The sequence below is a fragment of the Delphinapterus leucas genome, chromosome X (genome assembly GCF_059928025.1).
Source record: "Delphinapterus leucas isolate spDelLeu-1000000601 "Yukka" chromosome X, BTC_Dleu_Yukka2, whole genome shotgun sequence".
Taxonomy (NCBI): Eukaryota; Metazoa; Chordata; class Mammalia; order Artiodactyla; family Monodontidae; genus Delphinapterus; species Delphinapterus leucas.
Window position 1 is genome coordinate 59,112,729 of NC_143150.1, and position 26,122 is coordinate 59,138,850.

General features: G+C 37.1%; 1 protein-coding gene across 6 annotated transcripts in view; it reads right to left on the reverse strand.

The window, feature by feature from the left end:
* Nucleotides 1–26,122, reverse strand: part of APOOL (apolipoprotein O like) — a 113,918-nt gene that overhangs the window by 11,933 nt on the left and 75,863 nt on the right. For 3 of the 6 annotated variants that reach the window (XM_089904318.1, XM_089904316.1, XM_089904319.1), the window contains exons 6-7: nt 23,711–23,802; nt 1,219–1,356 (exon numbers count right to left, since the gene is read on the reverse strand). In XM_089904318.1, the coding sequence (XP_089760444.1) occupies nt 1,219–1,356; nt 23,711–23,802 (230 nt within the window). The remainder of the gene's footprint in view (nt 1–1,218; nt 1,357–23,710; nt 23,803–26,122) is intronic. The other 3 variants (XM_022580817.3, XM_089904317.1, XM_089904321.1) reach the window with 2 other exon arrangements.

Genomic DNA, 26,122 nt, shown 5'->3' on the forward strand with positions numbered 1-26,122 from the left:
TCAGCTCAGTGCTTTGTGACCGCCTGGAGGGGTGGGATAGGGAGGGTGGGAGGGAGGGAGACGCAAGAGGGAAGAGATATGGGAACATAGGTATATGTATAACTGATTCACTTTGTTATAAAGCAGAAACTAACACACCATTGTAAAGCAATTATACTCCAATAAAGATGTAAAAAAAAAAGATTTTATAAAACCTTCCTCAAAATAGAAATAGCCATAAGGAAAGTTGTAGCATGCTAATGATACAGTACTGTAGATCAAAATGCAATTGGTAATAAGGCCATACATAACTTAGTTACAAACTGACTTTCTTTTGCTAATTGATTTTATGTCAATCTTGAGTTTAAATGCTATGTATCAGGGACTGAAAATTAATACGAATGCTATCTTTACAATGTATGTGCTATAAGAGTTCTTGCTGCCCTATTCCTAATACAAAGCATGAAATGTTCTCAAGTTTGAGAGTATTGGTGTCATAGGAAACATGATTAAAACTAATCAATAAGGAACTATGAAATAATCTTCTATATAAGTTCAAACAGTCTGTTTTTGGTTGATTGTTAAGAATATAATTCTGTCTTTAAGCAATAACATGTAATATGTGATTTCCACATTTTTATAAGAAAACAAACTCTTTGTTGCTTAACTCATCAAAATTCTAGTTGTGAAAATTGATTTAATGGCATAATTCCTAAATGAATTTATTTTTATAGATATCCAAAATTTCATCTTAAAATCAAACCAGAACACGAAAAATCTAGACCTCATTGCTTAGTCCATAATTAATATTAATATTGCTTCCAGTGAAATGGGCTTTATGTTATGTTGTTGACTAGAATGGAAGATGCTATGATTAAGGACTCTATTCATATATTGTTGCCAAGAATATCATACACACTTTACAAAGACCTAACAGCAACATATGTCTTAGGACTTAACTCTAGGAAAAACTGTTTCTCTTCTAAGCAGTCAGTTTTAGTTTTTTTCATATTACTATATACAAAATTAAGAAAATTATTATTTTTTTCATTTACTATGTATTAGGCACTATTCTTTGTACTAGATATGTAATAAAACATTGAATTTTCACAGAAAAATAAAGAAAATTATAGCATGCAAAGGTAGTATATTCCTTCATCTCTTTTCAATCCATCCTTGACTTCTGTCTAGGAGTCTCATTACAAGCTAAAACCCACCCAAACAAAACTCAAAATCTACCTTTTTGGTCCATTTAAACTCTACCTTAGTTTTTTCTTTAGGTTCAGGAAGTGACTCTTTTTTGTTGTTTTTTGTCCACAATGATTTAACTGCTTCATAAATCTGCTGGCTTGTAGCATATGTCTTTTTCCCAGTTACCTAATTAAAACAAAAAGTGAGTCAAATAATACACACTTTTAAAAGTTAAAATAACAAATACTAAAAAATTTACATCTGGTATTTTATAAAAACACCCAGGTCAGAATCAATAATAAAGATATAAATCTCTAGATCATGAGAACACAAAGCCTCATTTTCTGTATCTTATATGAAAAATTATTTGCCTCATGTAAAAGGCTAAAATATATATATTTAGTAAAACACCAAGAGTGAATCCTAATGTAAACTGTGGACTTTGGGTGATAATGATGTGTCAGTGTAGGCTAATCAATTGTAAAATAATTAGGAGACTCATTAGCGCAGTAGGTAGTGCACAGCCTCATAATTGTAAAAAATGTATCCCTCTGGTGAAGATGTTGATAACGGAGGAGGCTACGCATGTGTGGGTGCAGGGGGTGTACCAGAAATCTCTGTACTTTCTCCTTAATTTTGTCGTGAATCTAAAAGTACTCTAAAAAATTAATAAAGTCTTAAAAATGTATAGTTTGCATTCACACTGTAACGTGAATTTAAAACTCTGTTTAACAGGAGTTTGGGAAAGACAGTTTGAGATAACAAACAGCTGACTGAGAAAAAGATTTTAAGATGCTAAAAAGTTAATGCTTTTGCTTAAATTTTTATGTTGCTTTCTCCAATCACAAAGAAAAACAATTAATGTATTTCTCTAGAGAATAATACTTTTTTGGTAGAAACGTGAAATAAACAATGAACTACAAACACACTAAAGCAGAGGCTAGGATGCTAACTGAATTCCTGAAGCTGCTATTATTTTCATTCATATCTCTTTTCCTTTGGAAAAAATCTCTTTCTGATTCCTCCTTTCTATTCTTTTCCCACCCTTTTTTTTCTTATCGTTAAAGTAATGTTAATAGCTATTGATTTCTCAAACTTTAAAGAGGTTTTGAGGCACTTTCTAGTTTTACACTTTCTATAAACATAAATTTTTAAAAACTATGTTTTTCTTCCTTAAATAGAAATATTTTTATTATTTTTGCTAAGTATATATCTATACTTAAGAAAAATCAGTCAATCCACTAGTAATGAAAGTCCTCTTCCTCCTCTCAGTGTAACCTTTGTTAACAACTGTACGGATATTCTTCTTGAATTTTTACTCTTTTATGTTCATTATATATGCACACACATAGCATTTTAAAACAAACAGAATGTTGATACTTATACATCTACCAAAGGGATGATGTAGATCTATATGCACTGACATGGATAGAAATCCATGATGAACCACTGAATTGCAAAAAAGAGAAGAATAGATTACCAACTACAATCTCAATTATGTTTTAAATTAACACTGAAAATAAACTGCCCACACATACACTTTTTTTCCTTTTTAAACACAAATGGAATCACGTGATACATATTGAGGTGTGATTTTTTAAAAGCTTAACAATATGTCACAGAGATGTTTCCATATCAGTTTATATGCCAGTAGATCTGCTTCTAACAGCCACACAGCTAGTATTCTATATGGATACATCACAATTCGTTTAACAAATCCCCTATTGATGGGCATATGGGCATTATGACTTGTTTAACAAATCCCTTGTTGATGGGCATACGGAATACTTCCCTTTTTATCCTGGCAATTATAAGCCTGCTGTAATTAGCACCCTTACACAAATAACTGGGACCATATACTGTTGTGGTATTTCCTTGGAAAAATTTCTAGATGGGAAATATCTGGATTAAAGATTATATACATTTTAATTTTTGATAATATTGCCACATTGCCTCTAGAAAGTCAGTGCTATACTGTAGCAATTTACACTCCCACCAAGAGTATATATGTTTTCCAACCCCATTTACCAGCAGAAGTGTTATGATTTTTTTAAATCTTTGTCAAATGGAAAGGCTAAAAAACAGTATCTAAATGATTATTTAAATTTTCATTTATTTGATTGCTGATGAAGTTAAGCATCTTTCATATATTAGGCCATTTATGTTTCTTATTTTGTGGAATGCTTGTTCATATACTTAATTTTCATAGAGGGCATTCATCCTTTTCCTATCGATTTATAGAAGTGTTTAATATATGGAAGGATATTATTTAATCCTTTGTTAATATGTTGCAAATAGGTCTTCCAGTTTTTCATTTATCCATTTACTTTGTATACAGTATACTGTAGTCAACAGAAATGTATCACTTTGATACACTTTGATACACTTTGATACACTTTGTAAAATATATTCATTTTTCTTCTTCGATGGCTTCTGGATTGTGTTTTGCTTAAGAAAGCCTTTCCTATCTTAAGATTACACAAAAATTCCTCTTTTCTCGTCTAACATTTTATAGCATTATATTTTATCATTAGATCTTTATTCCACCTTCAATTTATTTTTGCATGATATTTAGTAAAGGTCTAAGTATTTTTCCAAAAAACCAATTATTCCAACACATTTCTTGAAGAGTCCATCTTTTCTTTTTTTTTTTTCTGATTCCCAGTTAAGTTTACTATCTTTTTTCTTTTTAATATCTTTATTGGAGTATAATTGCTTTACAATAGTGTGTTAGTTTCTGCTTTATAACAAAGTGAATCAGCTATACATACACATATGTTCCCATATCTCTTCCCTCTTGCGTCTCCCTCCCTCCCACCCTCCCTATCCCACCCCACTAGCTAAACCACCGAGCTGATCTACCGGTGCTATGCAGATGCTTCCCGCTAGCTATCTATTTTATGTTTCGTAGTGTATATATGTCCATGCCATTCTCACACTTTGTCACAGCTTACCCTTCACCCTCCCCATATCTTCAAGTCAATTCTCTAGTAACTCTGTGCCTTTATTCCCATCTTACCCCTAGGTACCTCATCACCTTTTTTTTTTTCCCTTAGATTCCATATATATGTGTTAGCATACGGTATTCGTTTTTCTCTTTCTGACTTACTTCACTCTGTATGACAGTCTCTAGGTCCATCCACGTAACTACAAATAACCCAGTTTCATTCCTTTTTATGGCTGAATAATATTCCACTGTAAACATGTGCCACACCTTCTTTATCCATTCATCTGTTGATGGACACTTAGGTTGCTTCCATGTCCTGGCTATTGTAAATAGAGCTGCAATGAACATTTTGGTACATGACTCTTTTTGAATTATGGTTTTCTCAGGGTATATGCCCAATAGTGGAATTGCTGGGTCGTATGGTAGTTCAATTTTTAGTTTTTTAAGGAACCTGCATACTGTTCTCCATAGTGCCTGTATCAATTTACACTCTCACCAACAGTGCAAGAGGGTTCCCTTTTCTCCACACCCTCTCCAGCATTTATTGTTTCTAGATTTTCTGATGATGGCCATTCTGACCGGTGTGAAAAAATATATCACTGTAGTTTTGATTTGCATTTCTCTAATGGTTAATGATGTTGAGCATTCTTTCATGTGCTTGTTGGCAATCTGTATATCTTCTTTGGAAAAATGTCTATTTAGGTCTTCTGCCCATTTCTGGACTGGGTTGCTTGCTTTTTTGTTATTGAGCTGCATGAGCTGCTTGTAAATTTTGGAGATTAATCCTTGGTCAGTTGCTTCATTTGCAAATATTTTCTCCCATTCTGAGTGTTGTCTTTTGGTCTTGTTTATGGTTTCCTTTGCTATGCAAAAGCTTTTAAGTTTCATTAGTTCACATTTGTTTATTTTTGTTTTTATTTCCATTTCTCTAGGAGGTGGGTCAAAAAGGATCTTTCTGTGATTTATGTCATAGAGTGTTCTGCATATGTTTTCCTATAAGAGTTTGATAGTGTCTGGCCTTATATTTAGGTCTTTAACCCATTTTGAGTTTATTTTTGTGTAAGGTGTTAGGGAATGTTCTAATTTCATTTTTTTTTTTTTTTTTTGCGGTACTGGGGCCGCTCACTGTCGTGGCCTCTCCCGCTGTAGAGCACAGGCTCCGGACGTGCAGGCTCAGCAGCCATGACTCATGGACCCAGCGGCTCCGCGGCATGTGGGATCTTCCCGGACTCGGGCACAAATCCGTGTCCCCTGGATCAGCAGGCGGACGCTCAACCACTGTGCCACCAGGGAAGCCCTAATTTCATACTTTTACATGTACCTGTCCAGTTTTCCCAGCACCACTTATTAAAGAGGCTGTCCTTTCTCCACTATACATTCCTGCCTTCTTTATCAAAGATAAGATGACCATATGTGCGTGGGTTTATCTCTGGGCTTTCTATCCTGTTCCATTGATCTGTCTTTCTGTTTCTGTGCCAGTACCATACTGTCTTGATTACAGTAGCTTTGTAGTACAGTCTAAAGTCTGGTAGTCTGATTCTTCCAGCTCTGTTTTTTGTTCTCAACATTGTTTTGGCTATTCGGGGTCCTTTGTGTTTCCATACAAATTGTGAAATTTTTTGTTCTAGTTCTGTGAAAGATGCCAGTGGTAGTTTGATAGGGATTGCATTGAATCTGTAGATTGCTTTAGGTAGTAGACTCATTTTTACAATGTTGATTCTTCCAATCCAAGAACATGGTATATCTCTCCATCTGTTTGTATCACCTTTAGTTTCTTTCATCAGTGTCTTATAATTTTCTGCATACAGCTCTTTCATCTCCGTAGGTAGGTTTATTCCTAGATATTTTACTCTTTTTTTTGCAGTGGTAAATAGGAGTGTTTTCTTAAATTCACTTTCATATTTTTCATCATTAGTATATAGGAATGCCAGAGATTTCTGTGCATTAATTTTGTATCCTGCTACTTTACCAAATTCATTAATTAGCTCTAGTAGCTTTCTGGTAGCACCTTTAGGATTCTCAATGTATAGTAACATGTCACCTGCAAACAGTGACAGCTTTACTTCTTTTGTTTTAGCTTTTTTTTTTAACACCTTTATTGGGGTATAATTGCTTTACAATGGTGTGTTAATTTCTGCTTTATAACAAAGTGAATCAGTTATACTTATACATATGCTCCCATATGTCTTCCCTCTTGCGTCTCCCTCCCTCCCACCCTCCCTATCCCACCCCTCCAGGCTGTCACGAAGCACCAGGCCAATATCCCTGTGCCATGCGGCTGCTTCCCACTAGCTATCTACCTTACTACGTTTGTTAGTGTGTATATGTCCATGACTCTCTCTCGCCCTGTCACAGCTCACCCTTCCCCCTCCCCATATCCTCAAGTCCGTTCTCCAGTAGGTCTGTGTCTTTATTCCTGTCTTACCCCTAGGTTCTTCATGACATTTTTTTTTCTTAAATTCCATATATATGTGTTAGCATACGGTATTTGTCTTTTTCTTTCTGACATACTTCACTCTGTATGACAGACTCTAGGTCTATCCAACTCACAACAAATAGCTCAATTTCGTTTTTTTTTATGGCTGAGTAATATTCCATTGTATATATGTGCCACATCTTCTTTATCCATTCATCCGATGATGGGCACTTAGGTTGTTTCCATCTCTGGGCTATTGTAAATACAGCTGCAATGAACATTTTAGTACATGACTCTTTTTGAATTTCGGTTTTCTCAGGGTATATGCCCAGTAGTGGGATTGCTGGGTCATATGGTAGTTCTATTTGTAGTTTTTTAAGGAACCTCCATACTGTTCTCCATAGTGGCTGAACCAATTCACATTCCCACCAGCAGTGCAAGAGTGTTCCCTTTTCTCCACACCCTCTCCAGCATTTATTGTTTCTAGATTTTTTGATGATTGCCATTCTGACTGGTGTGAGATGATATCTCATTGTAGTTTTGATTTGCATTTCTCTAATGATTAATGATGTTGAGCATTCTTTCATGTGTTTGTTGGCAGTCTGTATATCTTCTTTGGAGAAATGTCTATTTAGGTCTTCTGCCCATTTTTGGACTGGGTTGTTTGTTTTTATGTATTGAGCTGCATGAGTTGCTTGTATGTTTTGGAGATTAACCCTTTGTCAGTTGCTTCATTAGCAAATATTTTCTCCCACTTTGAGGGTTGTCTTTTGGTCTTGTTTATGGTTTCCTTTGCTGTGCAAAAGCTTTGAAGTTTCATTAGGTCCCATTTGTTTATATTTGTTTTTATTTCCATTACTCTAGGAGGTGGGTCAGAAAGGATCTTGCTGTGATTTATGTCATAGAGTGTTCTGCCTATGTTTTCCTCTAAGAGTTTGATAGTTCCTGGCCTTACATTTAGGTCTTTAATCCATTTTGAGCTTATTTTTGTGTATGGTGTTAGGGAGTGATCTTATCTCATACTTTTACATGTACCTGTCCAGTTTTCCGAGCACCACTTAGTGAAGAGGCTGTCCTTGCTCCACTGTACATTCCTGCCACCTTTATCAAAGATAAGGTGTCCATATGTGCCTGGGTTTATCTCTGGGCTTTCTATCCTGTTCCATTGATCTTTCTGTTTTTGTGCCAGTACCATACTGTCTTGATTACTGTAGCTTTGTAGTATAGTCTGAAGTCAGGGAGCCTGATTCCTCCAGCTCCCTTTTTCGTTCTCAAGATTGCTTTGGCTATTCGGGGTCTTTTGTGTTTCCATACAAATTGCGAAATTTTTTGTTCTAGTTCTGTGAAAAATGCCAGTGGTAGTTTGATAGGAATTGCATTGAATCTATAGATTGCTTTGGGTAGTAGAGTCATTTTCACAATGTTGATTCTTCCAACCCAAGAACATGGTATATCGCTCCATCTATTTGTATCATCTTTAATTTCTTTCATCAGTGTCTTATAATTTTCTGCATACAGGTCTTTTGTCTCCTTAGGTAGGTTTATTCCTAGATATTTTATTCTTTTTGTTGCAATGGTAAATGGGAGTGTTTTCTTGATTTCACTTTCAGATTTTTCATCATTAGTATATAGGAATGCCAGAGATTTCTGTGCATTAATTTTGTATCCTGCTACTTTACCAAATTCATTGATTAGCTCTAGTAGTTTTCTGGTAGCATCTTTAGGATTCTCTATGTATAGTATCATGTCATCTGCAAACAGTGACAGCTTTACTTCTTCTTTTCTGATTTGGATTCCTTTTATTTCCTTTCCTTCTCTGATTGCTGTGGCTAAAACGTCCAAAACTATGTTGAATAAGAGTGGTGAGAGTGAGCAACCTTGTCTTGTTCCTGATCTTAGTGGAAATGCTTTCAGTTTTTCACCATTGAGGATGATGTTTGCTGTGGGCTTGTCATATATGGCCTTTATTATGTTGAGGAAGGTTCCCTCTATGCCTACTTTCTGCAGGGTTTTTTATTATAAATGGGTGTTGAATTTTGTCAAAAGCTTTCTCTGCATCTATTGAGATGATCATATGGTTTTTCTCCTTCAGTTTGTTAATATGGTTTATCACATTGATAGATTTGTGTATATTGAAGAATCCTTGCATTCCTGGAATAAACCCCACTTGATCATGGTGTATGATCCTTTTAATGTGCTGTTGGATTCTGTTTGCTAGTATTTTGTTGAGGATTTTTGCATCTATGTTCATCAGTGATATTGGCCTGTAGTTTTCTTTCTTTGTGACATCCTTGTCTGGTTTTGGTATCAGGGTGTTTGTGGACTCGTAGAATGAGTTTGGGAGTGTTCTTCCCTCTGCTATATTTTGGAAGAGTTTGAGAAGGATAGGTGTTAACTGCTCTCTAAATGTTTGACAAAATTCGCCTTTGAAGCCATCTGCGCCTGGGCTTTTGTTTGTTGGAAGACTTTTAATCACAGTTTCAATTTCAGTGTTTGTGATTGGTCTGTTCATATTTTCTATTTCTTCCTTGTTCAGTCTCAGTAGGTTGTGCATTTCTAAGAATTTGTCCATTTCTTCCAGGTTTCCATTTTACTGGCATAGAGTTGCTTGTAGTAATCTCTCATGATCCTTTCTATTTCTGCAGTGTCAGTTGTTACTTCTTTTTAATTTCTAATTCTATTGATCTGAGTCTTCTCCGTTTTTTTCTTGATGAGTCTGGCTAATGGTTTATCAATTTTGTTTATCTTGTAAAGGAACCAGCTTTTAGTTTTATTAATATTTGCTATCATTTCCTTCATTTCTTTTTCATTTATTTTTGCTCTGATGTTTATGATTTCTTTCCGTCTCCTAACTTTGGGTTTTGTTTGTTCTTTTTTCTCTAATTGCTTTAAATGCAAGGTTAGGTTGTTTATTTGAGATTTTTCCTGTTTGTTAAGGTAGCATTGTGTTGCTATAAACTTCCCTCTTAGAACTGCTTTTGCTGTACCCCATAAGTTTTGGGTCATTGCGTCTCCATTGTCATTTGTTCCCAGGTACTTTTTAATTTCCTCTTTGAGTTCATCAGTGATCACTTGGTTATTAAGTAGTGTACTGTTTAGCCTCAATGCGTTTGTATTTTTTACAGATCTTTTCCTGTAATTTATATCTAGTCTCATGGCGTTGTGGTTGGAAGAGTTACTTGATATGATTTCAATATTCTTAAATTTACCAAGGCTTGATTTGTGACCCAAGATATGATCTATCCTGCAGAATGTTCCATGAGCACTTGAGAAAATTGTGTATTCTGTTGTTTTTGGATGGAATGTCCTGTAAATATCAATTAAGTCCATCTTGTTTAATGTATCATTTAAAGCTTGTGTTCCTTTTTCATTTTCATTTTGGATGATCTGTCCATTGGTGAAAGTGGGGTGTTAAAGTCCCCTACTATGAATGTATTACTGTTGATTTCCCCTTTTATGGCTGTTAGTATTTGCCTTATGTATTGAGGTGCTCCTATGTTCGGTGCCTGAATATTTAAAATTGTTATATTTTCTTCTTGGATCTATCCCTTGATCATTATGTTGTGTCCTTCTTTGTCTCTTGTAATAGTATTTATTTTAAAGTCTATTTTGTCTGATATGAGAATTGCTACTCCAGCTTTCTTTTGATTTCCATTTGCATGGAATATCTTTTTCCATCCCCTCACTTTCATTCTGTATGTGTCCCTGTGTCTGAACTGGGTCTCTTGTAGATAGCATATATACCGGTCTTGTTTTTGTATCCATTCAGCCAGTCTTTGTCTTTTGGTGGGAGCATTTAATCCATTTACATTTAAGGTAATTATCGATATGTATGTTCCTATACCCATTTTCTTAATTGTTTTGGGTTTGTTATTGTAGGTCTTTTCCTTCTCTTGTGTTTCTTGCCTAGAGGAGTTCCTTTAGCTTTTGTTGTAAAGCTGGTTTGGTGGTGCTGAAATCTCTCAGCTTTTGCTTGTCTGTAAAGGTTTTAATTTCTCCATCAACTCTGAATGAGATCCTTGTTGGTAGAGTAATCTTGGTTGCAGGTTTTTCTCCTTCATCACTTTAAATATGTCCTGCCACTCCCTTCTGGCTTGCAGAGTTTCTGCTGAAAGATCAGCTGTTAACCTTGTGGAGATTCCCTTGTGTGCTATTTGTTGTTTTTTCCCTTGCTGCTTTTAATGTGTCTTGTTTGTATTCAATTTTTGACAGTTTGATTAATATGTGTCTTGGTGTGTTTCTCCTTGGATTTATCCTGTATGGGACTCTCTATGCTTCCTGGACTTGATTAACTATTTCCTTTCCCATATTAGGGAAGTTTTCAACTATAATCTCTTCAAATATTTTCTCAGTCCCTTTCCTTTTCTCTTCTTCTTCTGGGACCCCTATAATTCAAATGTTCATGCATTTAATGTTCTCCCAGAGGTCTCTGAGACTGTCCTCAGTTCTTTTCATTCTTTTTTCTTTATTCTGCTCTGCAGTAGTTATTTCCACTATTTTATCTTCCAGGTCACTTATCCGTTCTTCTGCTGCAGTTATTCTGCTATTGATCCCTTCTAGAGTATTTTTAATTTCACTTATTGTGTTGTTCATCATTGCTTTTTTCCTCTTTAGTTCTTCTAGGTCCTTGTTAAAAGTTTCTTGTACTTTCTCTATTCTATTTCCAAGATTTTGGATAATCTTTACTATCATTTGTCTGAATTCTTTTTCAGGGTGACTGCCTATTTCCTCTTCATTTGTTAGGTTTGGTGGGTTTTTACCTTGCTCCTTCATTTGCTGTGTGTTTTCCTATGTTCTCATTTTGCTTATCTTACTGTGTTTGGGGTCTCCTTTTCGCAGGCTGCAGGTTCATAGTTCCCGTTGTTTTTGGTGTCTGTCCCCAGTGGCTAAGGTTGGTTCAGTGGGTTTTGCAGGCCTCTTGGTGGAGGAGACTAGTGCCTTTGTTCTGGTGGATGAGGTTGGATCTTGTCTTTCTGGTGGGCAGGCCCATGTCTGGTGCTGTGTTTTGGGGTCTCTGTGGCCTTATTATAAATTTAGGCAGCCTCTCTGCTAATGGATGGGGCAGTGTTCCTGTCTTGCTAGTTGTTTGGCATATGGTGTGCAGCACTGTAGCTTGCTGGTCGTTGAATGATGCTGGGTCTTGTTGTTGAGATGGAGATCTCTGGGATATTTTCACCGTTTGATATTACATGGAGCTGGGAGGTCTCTGATGGACCACTGTCCTGAAGTTGGCTCTCCCACCTCAGAGGCACAGCACTGACTCTTGGCTGGGACACCAAGAGCCTTTCATACACATGGCTCAGAATAAAAGGGAGATAAAATAGAAAAAAAGAAAGAAAGAGGATAAAATAAAATAAAGTAAGATAAAATAAAGTTATTAAAATAAAAAATAATTATTAAGAAAAAAATTTTTTAAAGTAAAAAAGAAAAAAGAACGGACGGACAGGACCCTAGGACAAATAGGGAAAGCAAAGATATACAGACAAAATCTCTCACAGAAGCATACACATATACACTCACAAAAAGAGGAAAAGGGGAAAAAATAATATGTTTTGCTCCCAAAGTCCACCTCCTCAATTTGGGATGATTCATTGTCTATTCAGGTATTCCACAGATGCTGGGTACATGAGGTTGATTGTGAAGCTTTAATCCGCTGCTTCTGAGGCTGCTGGGAGAAATTTCCTTTTCTCTTCTTTGTTTGCACAGCTCCCGGGGTCCAGGTTTGGATTTGGCCCCGCCTTTGCATGTAGGTCACCTGAGGGCATCTGTTCTTTGCTCAGAGAGGGTGTGGTTAAAGGAGCAGCTGATTTGGCGGCTCTGGCTCACTCAGGTCAGGGGGGAGGGAGGGGTACAGTGTGCAGGGCGAGACTGCGGCAGCAGAGGCCAGTGTGTCGTTGCACCAGCCTGATGAGAGCCATGTGTTCTGCTGGGGAAGTTGTCCCTGGATCATGGGACCCTGGCAGCGGCGGGCTGCACAGGCTCCTGGGAGGGGAGGTGTGGATAGTGACCTGTTCTTGCACACAGGCTGCAGCAGTAGCCTTAGCGTCCCAGGCCCGTCTCTGGGGTCTGCGCCGATAGCCGCAGCTTGTGCCCGTCTCTGGAGCTCCTTTAAGCAGGGCTCTTAATCCCCTCTCCTCGTACACCATGAAACAAAGAGGGAGGAAAATGTCTCTTGCCTCTTCGGCAGTACAGACTTTTTCCCGGACTCCCTCCCGGCTAGCTGTGGCGCACTAGACCCCTTCAGTCTGTGTTCACGCAGCCAACCCCTGTCCTCTCCCTGCGATCCGAACGAAGCCCGAGCCTCAGCTCGCAGCCCCCGCCCGCCCCAGCAAGTGAGCAGACAAGCCTCTCCGGCTGGTGAGTGCTGGTCGGCACTGATCCTCTGTGTGGGAGCCTGTCCTCTTTGCCCTCTGCACCCGTTTCTGTGCTCTCGTCCACGGCTCTGAAGCTTCCCACTCCACCACTCGCAATCTCTGCACGTGAAGGGGCTTCCTAGTATGTGGAAACCTTTCCTCCTTCACAGCTCCCTCCCACTGGTGCAGGTCCCATCCCTATTCTTTCGTCTCTGTTATTTCTTTTTTCTTTTGCCCTACCCAGGTACGTGGGGAGTTTCTTGCCTTTTGGGAGGTCTGAGGTCTTCTGCCAGCATTCAGTGTGTGTTCTATACGAGCAGTTCCACGTGTAGATGTATTTCTGATGTATCTGTGGGGAGTAAGGTGATCTCTGCATCTTACTCTTCCACCATCTTCCTCTGCTTCCGTCCACCTTTTCTTTACACACTGATCTGAAATGCCACTTCTACCATACCCTCCCCCTCCCTCCACCACGTATACGAAGATATACTCTACAAATTTGTTTTTGGACATTTTCTTTTGTTCTCTTGGTATATTTTATTATGTATGCTATAGCTTAGTATCGATCCCAATACATGGTACATGGACAACAAACTCTGGTTGAATGAATGTCACGTTTCCTCCAAATGCAGGAATTTTGTAAGAACCGAATTAAATATATAAATTTGAGAACATCTGCCATATTCCAATATTGAGTCCTTTCATCCAGACAACAAGACATATCACTAAACCTATTGAATTAAAAAAAAATGCTGTTCAGTAAAGTTTAACAGTTTTTGAAATATATGTTTTAAAACATTATTTGATAAGTTTATTCCTAGATATTTTATAGTTTTCAAATACAGATTTTTTGTTACTCTTTACATAAGTTAATAATGATAATCTTGTGAGGAAAAAAATATAAAAAGCAAAGAGTAATTCCATTTTGAAGTGTATTTCCAAAATAGTGAATAACTGGAGTGTGACTTTTATTTTTCAAAGAACCTTCTGGACTATCATTTTGTAACCTTTTTTACACCATAGACAATCTTGGACAATCTCTTGAAATGTATGAGCCATTTCCTTCTGAAAAATACACATATACCTTACATTGTTTTAAGAGACTTGTCTGATTAACTAAAGCTGTTTTAAAAATGTATAATAGGAGGAGCTTCAAGATGGCAGAAAAGTAAGACGCAGAGATCACCTTCCTCTCCACAAATACATCAGAAATACATCTAAATGTGGAACAACTCCTACAGAACACCTATGGAACGCTGGCAGAAGACCTCAGACCTCCCAAAAGACAAGAGACTCCCCACGCACCTGGGTAGGGTGAAAAAGAAAAAACAGACACAAAGAATAGGGACGGGACCTGCACCAGTGGGAGGGAGCCGTGAAGGAGGAAAGGTTTCCACACACCAGAAGTCCCTTCGTGGGTGGAGACTGCAGGTGGGGGAGGGGGGCAGCTTCGGAGCCATGGAGGAGAGCACAGCAACAGGGATGCGGAGGGCAAAGTGGAGAGATTCCTGCACAGAGGATCAATGCCGACCAGCACTCACCAGCTGGAGAGGCTTGTCTGCTCATCCACCGGAGCGGGCAGGTGCTGGGAGCTGAGTTTCGGGCTTCAGAGGTTGGATCCCAGGGAGAGGACTGGGGTTGGCTGCGTGAACACAGCCTGAAGGGGGCTAGTGAGCCACAGCTAGCCGGGAGGGAGTCCGGAAAGAAGTCTGGAGCTGCTGAAGAGGCAAGATCCCTTTTCTTGCCACTTTGTTTTCTGGTGCGTGAGGAGAGGGGATTAAGAGCACTGCTTAAAGGAGCTCAAGAGACAGGCACGAGCTGCGACTATCAGCACGGACCCCAGAGAAGGGCATGAGACGCTAAACCTGCTGCTGCCGCCACAAAGAAGCCTGTATGCAAGCACAGGTCACTCTCCACACCTCTCCTCCTGGGAGCCTGTGCAGGCCGCCACTGCCAGGGTCCCATGATTCAGGGACAACTTCCCCAGGAGAACACACGGCGAGCCTAAGGCTGGTGCAATGTTATGTTGGCCTCTGCTGCCGCAGGCTCACCCGGCATCTGTACCCCTGCCTCCCCCGGGCCTGAGCGAGCCAGAGCCCCCAAATCAGCTGCTCCTTTAACCCAGTCTTGTCTGAGCGAAGAACAGATGCCCTCAGGCGACCTACATGGAGGGGCAGATCCAAGCCCAAAGCTGAACCCTGGGAGCTGTGGGAACAAAGAAGAGAAAGGGAAATCTCTCCCAGCAGCCTCAGAAGCAGCGGATTAAATCTCCACAATCAACTTGATGTACCCTGCATCTGTGGAATATCTGAATAGACAATGAATCATCCCAAATTGAGGAGGTGGACTTTGGGAACAATGATATATATATATTTTCCCTTTTTCTCTTTTTGTGAGTGTGTATGTGTATGCTTCTGTGGGTGATTTTGCCTGTATAGTTTTGCTTTTACCATTTGTCCTACGATTCTGTCTTCTTTTTTTTCTTTTTTACTTTGAAAAATTTGTTTTTGTTAATTAGTTTTTACTGTTAATTTTAATAACTTTATTTTATTTTATATTAATTTATCTTCTTCTTTCTTTCTATTTTTTCTTCCTTTTATTCTGAGCTGTGTGTAGGACAGGCTCTTGGTGCTCCAACCAGGCGTCAGGGCTGTGCCACTGAGGTGGGAGAGCCAAGTTCAGGACACTGGTCCACAAGAGACCTCCGAGCTCTACGTAATATCAAATAGCGAAAATCTCCCAGAGATCTCCATCTCAATGGCAAGACTCAGCTCCACTCAACGACCAGCAAGCTACAGTGCAGGATACCCTATGCCAAACGACTAGCAAGACAGGAACATAAACCCATCCATTAGCAGAGAGGCTGCCTAAAATCATAATAAAGCCACAGACACCCCAAAACACATGACCAGATGTGGACCTGCACACCAGAAGGACATGATCCAGCCTCATCAACCAGAACACAGGTACTAGTCCCCTCCACAAGGAAGCCTACACAACACACTGAACCAACCTTGACCACTGGGGACAGACACCAAAAACAACAGGAAGCACAAACTTGCAGCCTGCAAAAAGGAGACCACAAACACAGAATGTTAACCAAAATGAGAAGGCAGAGAAACACACAGCAGATGAAGGAGCAAGACAAAAACCCACCAGAGCAAAGTAATGAAGAGGAAGTAGGCAGTCTACCTGAAAAAGAATTCAGAATAATGATAGTAAAGATGATCCAAAACCTTGGATATAGAACAGAGAAAATATAAGAAACGTTTAACAAGGACCTACAAGAACCAAAGAGCAAACAGCGATGAACAACACAATAAATGAAATTAAAAATTCTCTAGAAGGGATCAATATTAGAATAACTGAGGTGGAAGAACGGATAAGTGGCCTGGAAGATAAAATAGTGGAAATAACTACTTCAGAGCAGAATAAAGAAAAAAGAATGAAAACAACTGAGGACAGTCTCAGAGACCTCTATGAAAACATTAAATGCATGAATATTTGAATTATAGGGGTCTCAGAAAAAGAAGAGAAAGGGACTGAGAAAACACCTAAAGAGATTTTAGATGAAAACTTCCCTAATATGGGAAAGGAAATAGTTAATCAAGTCCAGGAAGCACAGAGAGTCCCATACAGGATAAACCCAAGTAGAAACACGCGAAGACACATATTACTCAAACTATCAAAAATTAAATACAAAGAACAAATATTAAAAGCAGCAAGGGATAAATAAAAAATAACAGATAAGAGTATCCCCATAAGGTTAACAGCTGATCTTTCAGCAGAAACTCTGCAAGCCAGAAGGGAGTGGCAGGACATATTTAAAGTGATGAAGGAGAAAAACCTACAAACAAGACTGCTCTACCCAGCAAGGATCTCATTCAGATTTGATGGAGAAATTAAAAGCTGTAAAGACAGGCAAAAGCTAAGAGAATTCACCACCAAACCAGCTTTACAACAAATGCTAAAGGAACTCCTCTAGGCAGGAAACACAAGAGAAGGAAAAGACCTACAATAATAAACCCAAGACAATTAAGAAAATGGTAATAGTAACATGCATATCGATAATTACGTTAAATGTAAATTGATTAAATGCTCCAACCAAAAGACACAGACTGGCTGAATGGATACAAAAACAAGACCCATATATATGCAGTCTACAAGAGACCCATTTCAGACCTAGGGACACATACAGACTGAAAGTGAGGGGATGGAGAAAGATATTCCATGCAAATGGAAATCAAAAGAAAGCTGGAGCAGCAATTGTCACAGACAAAATAGACATTAAAACAAAGACTATTACAAGAGACAATGATGGACCCTACATAATGATCAAGGGATCAATCCAAGAAGAAGATGTAACAATTGTAAATACTTATGCACCCAAGATAGGAGCACCTCAATATATAAGGCAAATACTAACAGCCAAAAAAGGGGAAATCGACAGTAAAACAGTCATAGTAGGCGACTTTAACACCCCACTTTCACCAGTGGACAGATCATCCAAAATGAAATTAAATAAGGAAACACAAGCTTTAATGATACATTAAACATGATGAACTTAATTGATATTTATAGGACATTCCATCCAAAAGCAATAGAATACACATTCTTCTCAAGTGCTCATGGAACACTCTCCAGGATAGATCATATCTTTGGTCACAAATCAAGCCTTGGTAAATTTAAGAAATTTGAAATCGTATAAAGTATCTTTTCCAACCACAATGCTATGAGACTAGACATCAATTACAGGAAAAAATCTGTAAGAAATAAAAACACACGGAGGCTAAACAACACACTACTTAATAACGAAGAGATCAATGAAGAAATCAAAGAGGAAATCAAAAAATATCTAGAAACAAATGACAATGAAAACACAACGACCCAAAACCTATGTTATGCAGCAAAAGCAGTTCTAAGAGGGAAGTTTATAGCTATACAAGCCAACCTTAAGAAACAAGAAATATCTCAAATAAACAGCCTAACTTTACACCTAAAGGAATTAGAGAAAGAACAGAAAAAAACCAAAGTTAGCAGAAGGAAAGAAATAATAAATACAGACCAGAAATAAATGAAAAAGAAATGAAGGAAACAATAGCAAATATCAATAAAACTAAAAGCTGGTTCTTTGAGAAGATAAACAAAATTGATAAACCATTAGCAGACTCATCAAGAAAAAAAGGAGAAGACTCACATCAACAGAATTAGAAGTGAAAAGGGAGAAGTAACAACTGACACTGCAGAAATACAAAGGATCATGAGAGACTACTACAAGCAACTGTATGCCAATAAAATGGACAATCTGCAAGAAATGGACAAATTCTTAGAAACGCACAACCTTCTGAGAATGAACCAGGAAGAAATAGAAAATATGAACAGACCAATCACAAGCACTGAAATTGAAACTGTGATTAAAAATTTTCCAACAAACAAAAGCCCAGGACCAGATGGCTTCACAGGCGAATTCTATCAAACATTTAGAGGAGAGCTAACACCCATCCTTCTCAAACTCTTCCAAAATATAGCAGAGGGAGGAACACTCCCAAACTCTTTCTACGAGGCCACCATCACTCTGATACCAAAACCAGACAAAGATGTCACAAAGAAAGAAAACTGCAGGCCAATATCACAGATGAACACTGATGCAAAAATCCTCAACAAAATACTAGTAAACATAATCCAAAAGCACATTGAAAGGATCATACACCATGATCAAGAGGGGTTTATTCAAGGAATGCAAGGATTCTTCAGTATACGCAAATCAATGTGATACACAATATTAATAAATTGAAGGAGAAAAACCATAGGATCATTTCAATAGGTGCAGAGACAGCTTTCGACAGAATTCAACACCTATTTATGATAAAAACCCTCCAGAAAGTAGGCATAGAGGGAACTTTCCTCAACATAATCAAGGTCATATAGGACAAACCCACAGCCAACATTGTCCTCAATGGTGAAAAAGTGAAACCATTTCCAGTAAGATCAGGAACAAGACAAGGTTCCCCACTCTCACCAGTATTATTCAACATAGTTTTGGAAGTTTTAGCCACAGCAATCAGAGACGAAAAGGAAATAAAAGGAATCCAAACTGGAAAAGAAGAAGTAAAGCTGTCACTGTTTGCAGATGACATGATACTATACATAGAGAATCCTAAAGATGCTACCAGAAAACTACTAGAGCTAATTAATGAATTTGGTAAAGTAGCAGGATACAAAGTTAATGCACAGAAATCTCTTGCATTCCTATACACTAATGATGAAAAATCTGAAAGTGAAACTAAGAAAACACTCCCATTTACCAGGGCAACAAAAGGAATAAAATATCTAGGAATAAACCTACCTACGGAGACAAAAGACCTGTATGCAGAAAATTATAAGACTCTGATGAAAGAAATTAAAGATGATACAAATAGATGGAGAGATATACTATGTTGTTGGATTGGATGAATCAATGTTTTGAAAACGACTGTTCTACAGAAAGCAATCTACAGATTCAATGCAATGCCTATCAAATAATTACTGGCATTTTTCACAGAACTAGAACAAAAAATTTCACAATTTGTCTGGAAACACAAAAGCCCCCGTATAGTCAAAGCAATCTTGAGAAAGAAAAATGGAGCTGGAGGAATCCAGCTCCCTGACTTCAGACTGTACTACAAAGCTACAGTCATGAAGACATTATGGTACTGGCACAAAAACAGAAAGATAGATCAATGGAACAGGATAGAAAGCTCAGAGATAAACACATGCACATATGGTCACCTTATCTTTGGTAAAGGAGGCAAGAATATACAGTGGAGAAAAGACAGCCTCTTCAATAAGTGGTGCTGGGAAAACTGGACAGCTACATGTAAAAGAATGAAATTAGAACACTTCCTAACACCACACACAAAAATAAACTCAAAATGGATTAAAGACCTATCTGTAAGGCCAAGCACCATCAAACTCTTAGAGGAAAACACACACAGAACACTCTATGACATAAATCTCAGCAAGATCCTTTTTTACCTACCTCCTAGAGAAATGGAAATAAAAACAAAAATAAACAAATGGGACCTAATGAAACTTCACAGCTTTTGCACAGCAAAGGAAACCATAAACAAGACAAAAAGAAAACCCTCAGGATGGGAGAAAATATTTGCAAACGAAGCAACTGACAAAGGATTAATCTCCAAAACATACAAGCAACTCATGCAGCTCAATATCAAAAAACCAAACAACCCAATCCAAAATGGGCAGGAGATCTAAATAGAGATTTTTTCAAAGAAGATATACAGATTGCCAACAAACACCTGAAAGAATGCTCAACATCATTAATCATTAGAGAAATGCAAATCAAAGCTACAATGAGATATCATCTCACACCGGTCAGAATGGCCATCATCAAAACATCTAGAAACAATAAATGCTGGAGAGGGTGTGGAGAAAAGGGAACCCTCTTGCAGTGTTGGTGGGAATGTAAATTGATACAGGCACTGTGGAGAACAGTATGGAGGTTCCTTGAAAAACTAAAAATAGAACTACCATATGACCCAGCAATCCCACTACTGGGCATATATCCTGAGAAAACCATAATTCAAAAAGAGTCATGTACCAAAATGTTCATTGAAGCTCTATTTACAATAGCCAGGACATGGAAGCAACCTAAGTGTCCATCAACAGATGAATCGATAAAGAAGATTTGGCACATATATACCATGGAATATTACTCAGCCATAAAAAGGAATGAAACTGAGTTATTTGTTGTGAGGTGGATGGACACAGAGACTGTCATACAGAGTGAAGTAAGTCAGGAAGAGAAAAACAAATAGCGTGTGCTAACACATATATATGGAATCTAAAAAAGGAAAGGAATAAAAAGTTCAGAAGAACCTAGGGGCAAGATCGGAATACAGATGCAGACCTACTTGAGAATGGACTTGAGGATATGGGGAGGGGGATGGTAAGCTCGGACAAAGTGAGAGATTGGCATGGACATATATACACTACCAAACGTAAAATTGATAGGTAGAGGGGGGCAGCCACATGGCACAGGGTGATCAGCTCGTTGCTTTGTGACCACCTGGAGGGATGGGATGGGGAGTGTGGGAGGGAGGGAGATGCAAGAGGGCAGAGATATGGGGACATGTGTGTATGTGTAACTGATTGACTTCGTTGTAGAGCAGAAACTGACACACCATTGTAAAGTAGGTATACTCTAATAAAGATGTTAAAATAAAGTTATAATAAATGATGGTCATAGAATGCTGAACATTCATCATTAGTAGGTACTGTACAATATACGCAACTACTGTCTTTCACAAGTGATTTGTATGCTTATCAAGAGTAAGTTGTATTTGTTTCCAGATCTCTAATCAGCTTTACTATAATTAAACAGTTTAAATGTAACATAACAGGATGAAATATAAGTGTAAAGAGAATTGTTCTGTTTACAAAAATTAAGTATTTTGTAGACTCAAAAGTGAATTAGTAAAAAAAAAAACTACTGTCAAATTAGAGGTGCTCAAGATAACTGTAAAAGGCTAGGAGAAATAAAAAAATTAAACAGGATTCTGCACTCATATTATTTAAAAAATATTTTTAAGTGTTGACTTGATGTTTGGGACTTCCCTGGCAGTCCAGTGGTTAAGACTCCTTGCTTCCACTGCAGGCGGTGCAAGTTAGATCCCTGGTCAGTGCAACTAAATCCCGCGTGCCGCGTGGGTGTGGCCCCCCCAGCCAAAAAAAGGCGTTCATTAGATTTTAAAGAAACCTCTAAACTGCAAACAGTAGAAGACATATTACAGATATGGATAATTATAAGAAAGATGTTATGGACCTTTAACTAGGAGACTCATACTCATAGAAAAGTCCTACTTCAAAAGACAGAAAAATGAACACACATTATGTTTTAAATTGAAATAAAATATTTAAGATACATATTTATGATTTTAAAAAAACTTCTTGCTTTAACATTTTCAATTAATTGTTAACTACTGGTCCTGATAATATCAAATTAGAAGGCTCCTATTGTATACCTACAAGTTTTTATATAGTTTTGGGCAGGGGAGTCACAGATTCTCTTAAGTCTATCATGGATCTCAGGATAAGAACCCATGTTTTCTCTCTCTCTCTCTCTCTCTCTCTCTCTATATATATATATATATATATACACACATGTGTATATATATTACAATTCACCAGATATTACATGTGATGCTGTTATATGACAGTCAAAGAAAAGCAAAGGTCTCAACTCTAGGAATTTAAGTAAAAATCATTATTTAACTACAGAAGAACTTTTAGGAACTCACATTAATATCTTTTACCATAGAATTTTTTATTTGGAGTCCTGCAATTCTTTTGTTTTTATTTTCCTTCTGTTAAAGTAAAATTAAGCTTCATACTTTATTTTTAAAATTAAAAATAAGATGCATACTATACTATGATCCTGTTCTTACGAAACTGTATCTATTCATCCATCTATGTTTCTATGTCTATGTATGCATGAAGAAATGTCTAGAATAGCATTCCATCAAATTTTAACACATATTTTTCTGGATGGAAAAATTTCAGGTGGTTAGTTGGTTTTTTCTTATTCTGTTTTGTAATGCTTAAATTATTTAAGAATTAGTAGGTACCAATTTTATTAAAAAAAAAAAACCCACAAAGTCATTATTCTAAACAAACAAAAACAATCAGTGGCAGCATCATGCACTGGGAAGAGAAATGGACAGGGAAGCAAGATGTCTGAAGCTGAATAGAACCCTGGACAAATCAGTCACTGGAACTTCTCTGGGCCACAGTTTCCAAATTGGCAAATGAGAAAATGAGGAAGTTGAACCTAATGAGCTCAAAGGTTTCTTTTAGTACTAACATTATATGAACTTAAGTGGCTAATTCCTATGTAAATTCTTAGAAAATATTTTTAAAAATAAGTTTATCATTTTATCCATCAATTACCTCAAGTTTAACTAGATTTAATGAATAATGCTCTCTTCCTTTGCTGTAAGCTTTTATAGCTTGATCATATTAGAAACTACATAGGGCACTATATCCTTGACATTCTCAAAATACTAAATAGGCAGCTTTATCGACATCAATAATTAAAGAGATGAAGTAATGAGAATACAAGTACAGAAAGTCCTGGTAACACCACACAATACTTCAAATGTGAGGGGGAAATGTTAAATGTTGGTAATTAAAGGAGAAGGAATGGAAGAAAAAAACTATATCCCAAAGCTCTCCTTCTCAATCCAAATATGTATTAAAAAATAAAATAACAATACTGACACAAACTCTTCAAATCATTAGGAGAATCTTTGGATTTGTAGGGTAAACTCACAAGAAAATGACAAAACAACTATAATATGGATTTCAAAATTGAGTGTGCATATGTGTGTGTATTTTTTTTAATCCTCAGAAGCCTCTGTTTTCTATCAGTTGGTTATTTCTTGCATTATTTTAAATTGCTGAACTGACAACTGCCAGCAGGTATAATTTTCTGTTAATTAAAAACTGAATTTTACACAACTCAACAATGGAGCAGTATTTCTCCCCATAAATTCTAATTCATTGTCTCTGAACTTAACCCTCAAATCAGCATTTACTTCCTTGAATAATATTTAAACAAATTCATCCTATTTATTTGTGATAATCATGTAATCAACCATGGCATTTACCACGCTGAGATGCTGATGTGATTTTGCCAACATAAGAGAATACCAACTATATTTCTCTGAAAATTAAATGTTGCAGGTGCTGTATGACATTTAAACATTGTCACACTGAGAGTTTAAACAAGTACTGAAATGAAGCTATTGCTTAAAAAGAACTTACCTTTGCAATTATTACTGATTGAACAGGGTAGCAAACAGTTGCTCCTAAAGTGGCCAGTCCCAGTGGATAAGCAATTCTCTTAAACCTAGAACCTATGACATTCAAACAAACTATTAAACTCCAAACAGATGCTACCAGAGACTTGATGCTTTTATAACTTTCATGCTTTCTTTGTTCCCCTTTAAGCCATCACCCTATGTTAAATTTTCTTTAGGTAATAATACCAATCAAGATGATAGGTAAAATGTCTTTAAGTATTACAGTTCAATTAATACCCCTTAGTTGTCATGTCTAATTTAAGAAAGGTATTCTCAATCTAACATTGATAATTACCTACACAAAGGGGGTTGATGATTTTCTTCTTTTAAAAAACCAGGTATTTTTTCATGTCCTAAGAAACCCACAGTTGTAACCACATTTTTTTCAAGTATCTAATAAAACATGACAATATAGAGAATTAATCAACTACCATTTTTGTGACACCATGTTAAACTGAAATGGACTCTTCAGAGATCCTGTTTTGATTAAGTCCTTAGATAGCTAAAGGATCCAACTAACTGGTCAGCTAAGGATTTTAAAAGGGACATAATTCCTTCGTGTCACTGATTTTGAATACTAAAGTAATAATTTAATAGAGAAGAAGAAATATCATATGATGCCGCTTATATGCAGAATCTTTAAAAAATGTGACAAATGAGCTTATTTACAAAACAGAAACAGACTCACAGACTTGGAGAACAAACTTATGGTTACCGGGGGGGGATGGGTAGTGGGGAGAGATAGGGAGTTTGGGATTGACTTGTACACATCACTACTATATTTAAAATGGATAACCAACAAGGACTTACTGTATAGCAGAAGGAACTCTGCTCAATATTCTGTAACAACCTAATTGAGAAAAGAAATTGAAAAAGAATAGATACATGTATATGTAAAACTGAATCACTTTGTTGTACACCTGAAACTAACACAACATTGTTAATCAACTGTACTCCAATATAAAATAAAAAGTTAAAAAAATTGCAAGTAACTTGCAATAATTCATTCATTTCCCAAAGTGCCTTAACTAAGCATCTGAGTCATTTTCAAACTTTTTTTTTTAATAGCAAAATCCTTTAAAAAAGTCTTTCAAATAGAATCTCACCTGGAACTTCATATATAAAACTTACAGACTTGAAGCTACTCTGGTTAGCCTGAGGGAGTGAAGCTCATTATCAAGCCCTATCTACACCGCTTTTTCCTTATCCCTATACAACCCCTAAACACTTCCATGGAACCCTAGGTTCTACTGAATAGTGTGAAACCCACCACTCTAAGCCATAGCTTAGTTCTAACAGACTGTTGGTTGAAAACAATATGTATTTTAAATGCTTGTCTGGGTACCCTGGACTGTAAATGTGATCTGGACAATTAGATGATGGGGTTTCTAATTAGGGTAAGTACTTTTATTTTCTGGAACAGCTCTTACAACCCTTAATTTAAAAATGAGACACCCTATCTGGTATATCAGTAAAGACTATGATGAAAAATACCTGGCAATGTTTGCAGGCAACTTTACAGTTTAGGGTAGGTAAAAACAAGATGTATTTCTCTGTCCAGTTTAACTATTAGTAAGGAGGCCTTCTACAGTCATGTCTACAACAGACAGAGCATTGAGGGAGGTGGGTAGTAGGCTGCTTCAACCTTTACTGTAGCTTTCCTTTAAATATTGACAGGATTTTGTGATACTGGGAAAGAGGGTCTAGCTATATTAAAATATGTCTTGCTCACTATTATTCTAGTATCTGTAGTTTGGTTGTTGATTTTACTGACCTAGCATCCTTTAATGTAGGTTTCCTTGACTCAGCCAAATTCCCCTAATTGTGCTGCTCCTAAACTTGGAAGGTGGCAGTTTTTCCTTGATGTGTCATCTTATTTTATTTTTTATTTACTTTTTCTGTAGTTGTTATACTTTTTTGAAACCTTTTAACACATTTTTGACCAGAGATGTATTATGGCCACAGGTGTCAGTTTCTGCAAAAATCCCCCAGTCAATAATGTGTTAAAATTGAAGTATAGTTAATTTACAATGCTGTGTTAGTTTCAGGTGTACAGCAAAGTGATTCAGTTATATATATTTTCTTTCAGATTCTTTTCCATTATAGGTTATTCCAAGATATTGAATATAGTTCTCTGTGTCATATAGTAGGTCCTTATTGTTTATTTTACATATAGTAGTATGTATCTGTTAATCCCAAACTCCTAATTTACCTCCCTACACCCCCATCTCCGCTATCCCCTTTGGTAACTGTAAGTTTGTTTTCTATGTCTGTAAGTCTATTTCTGTTTTGTAAATAAGTTCATTTACATAATTTTTTTTAGATTCCACATATAAGTGATATCACATGATATTTGTCTTTCTCCATCTGACTT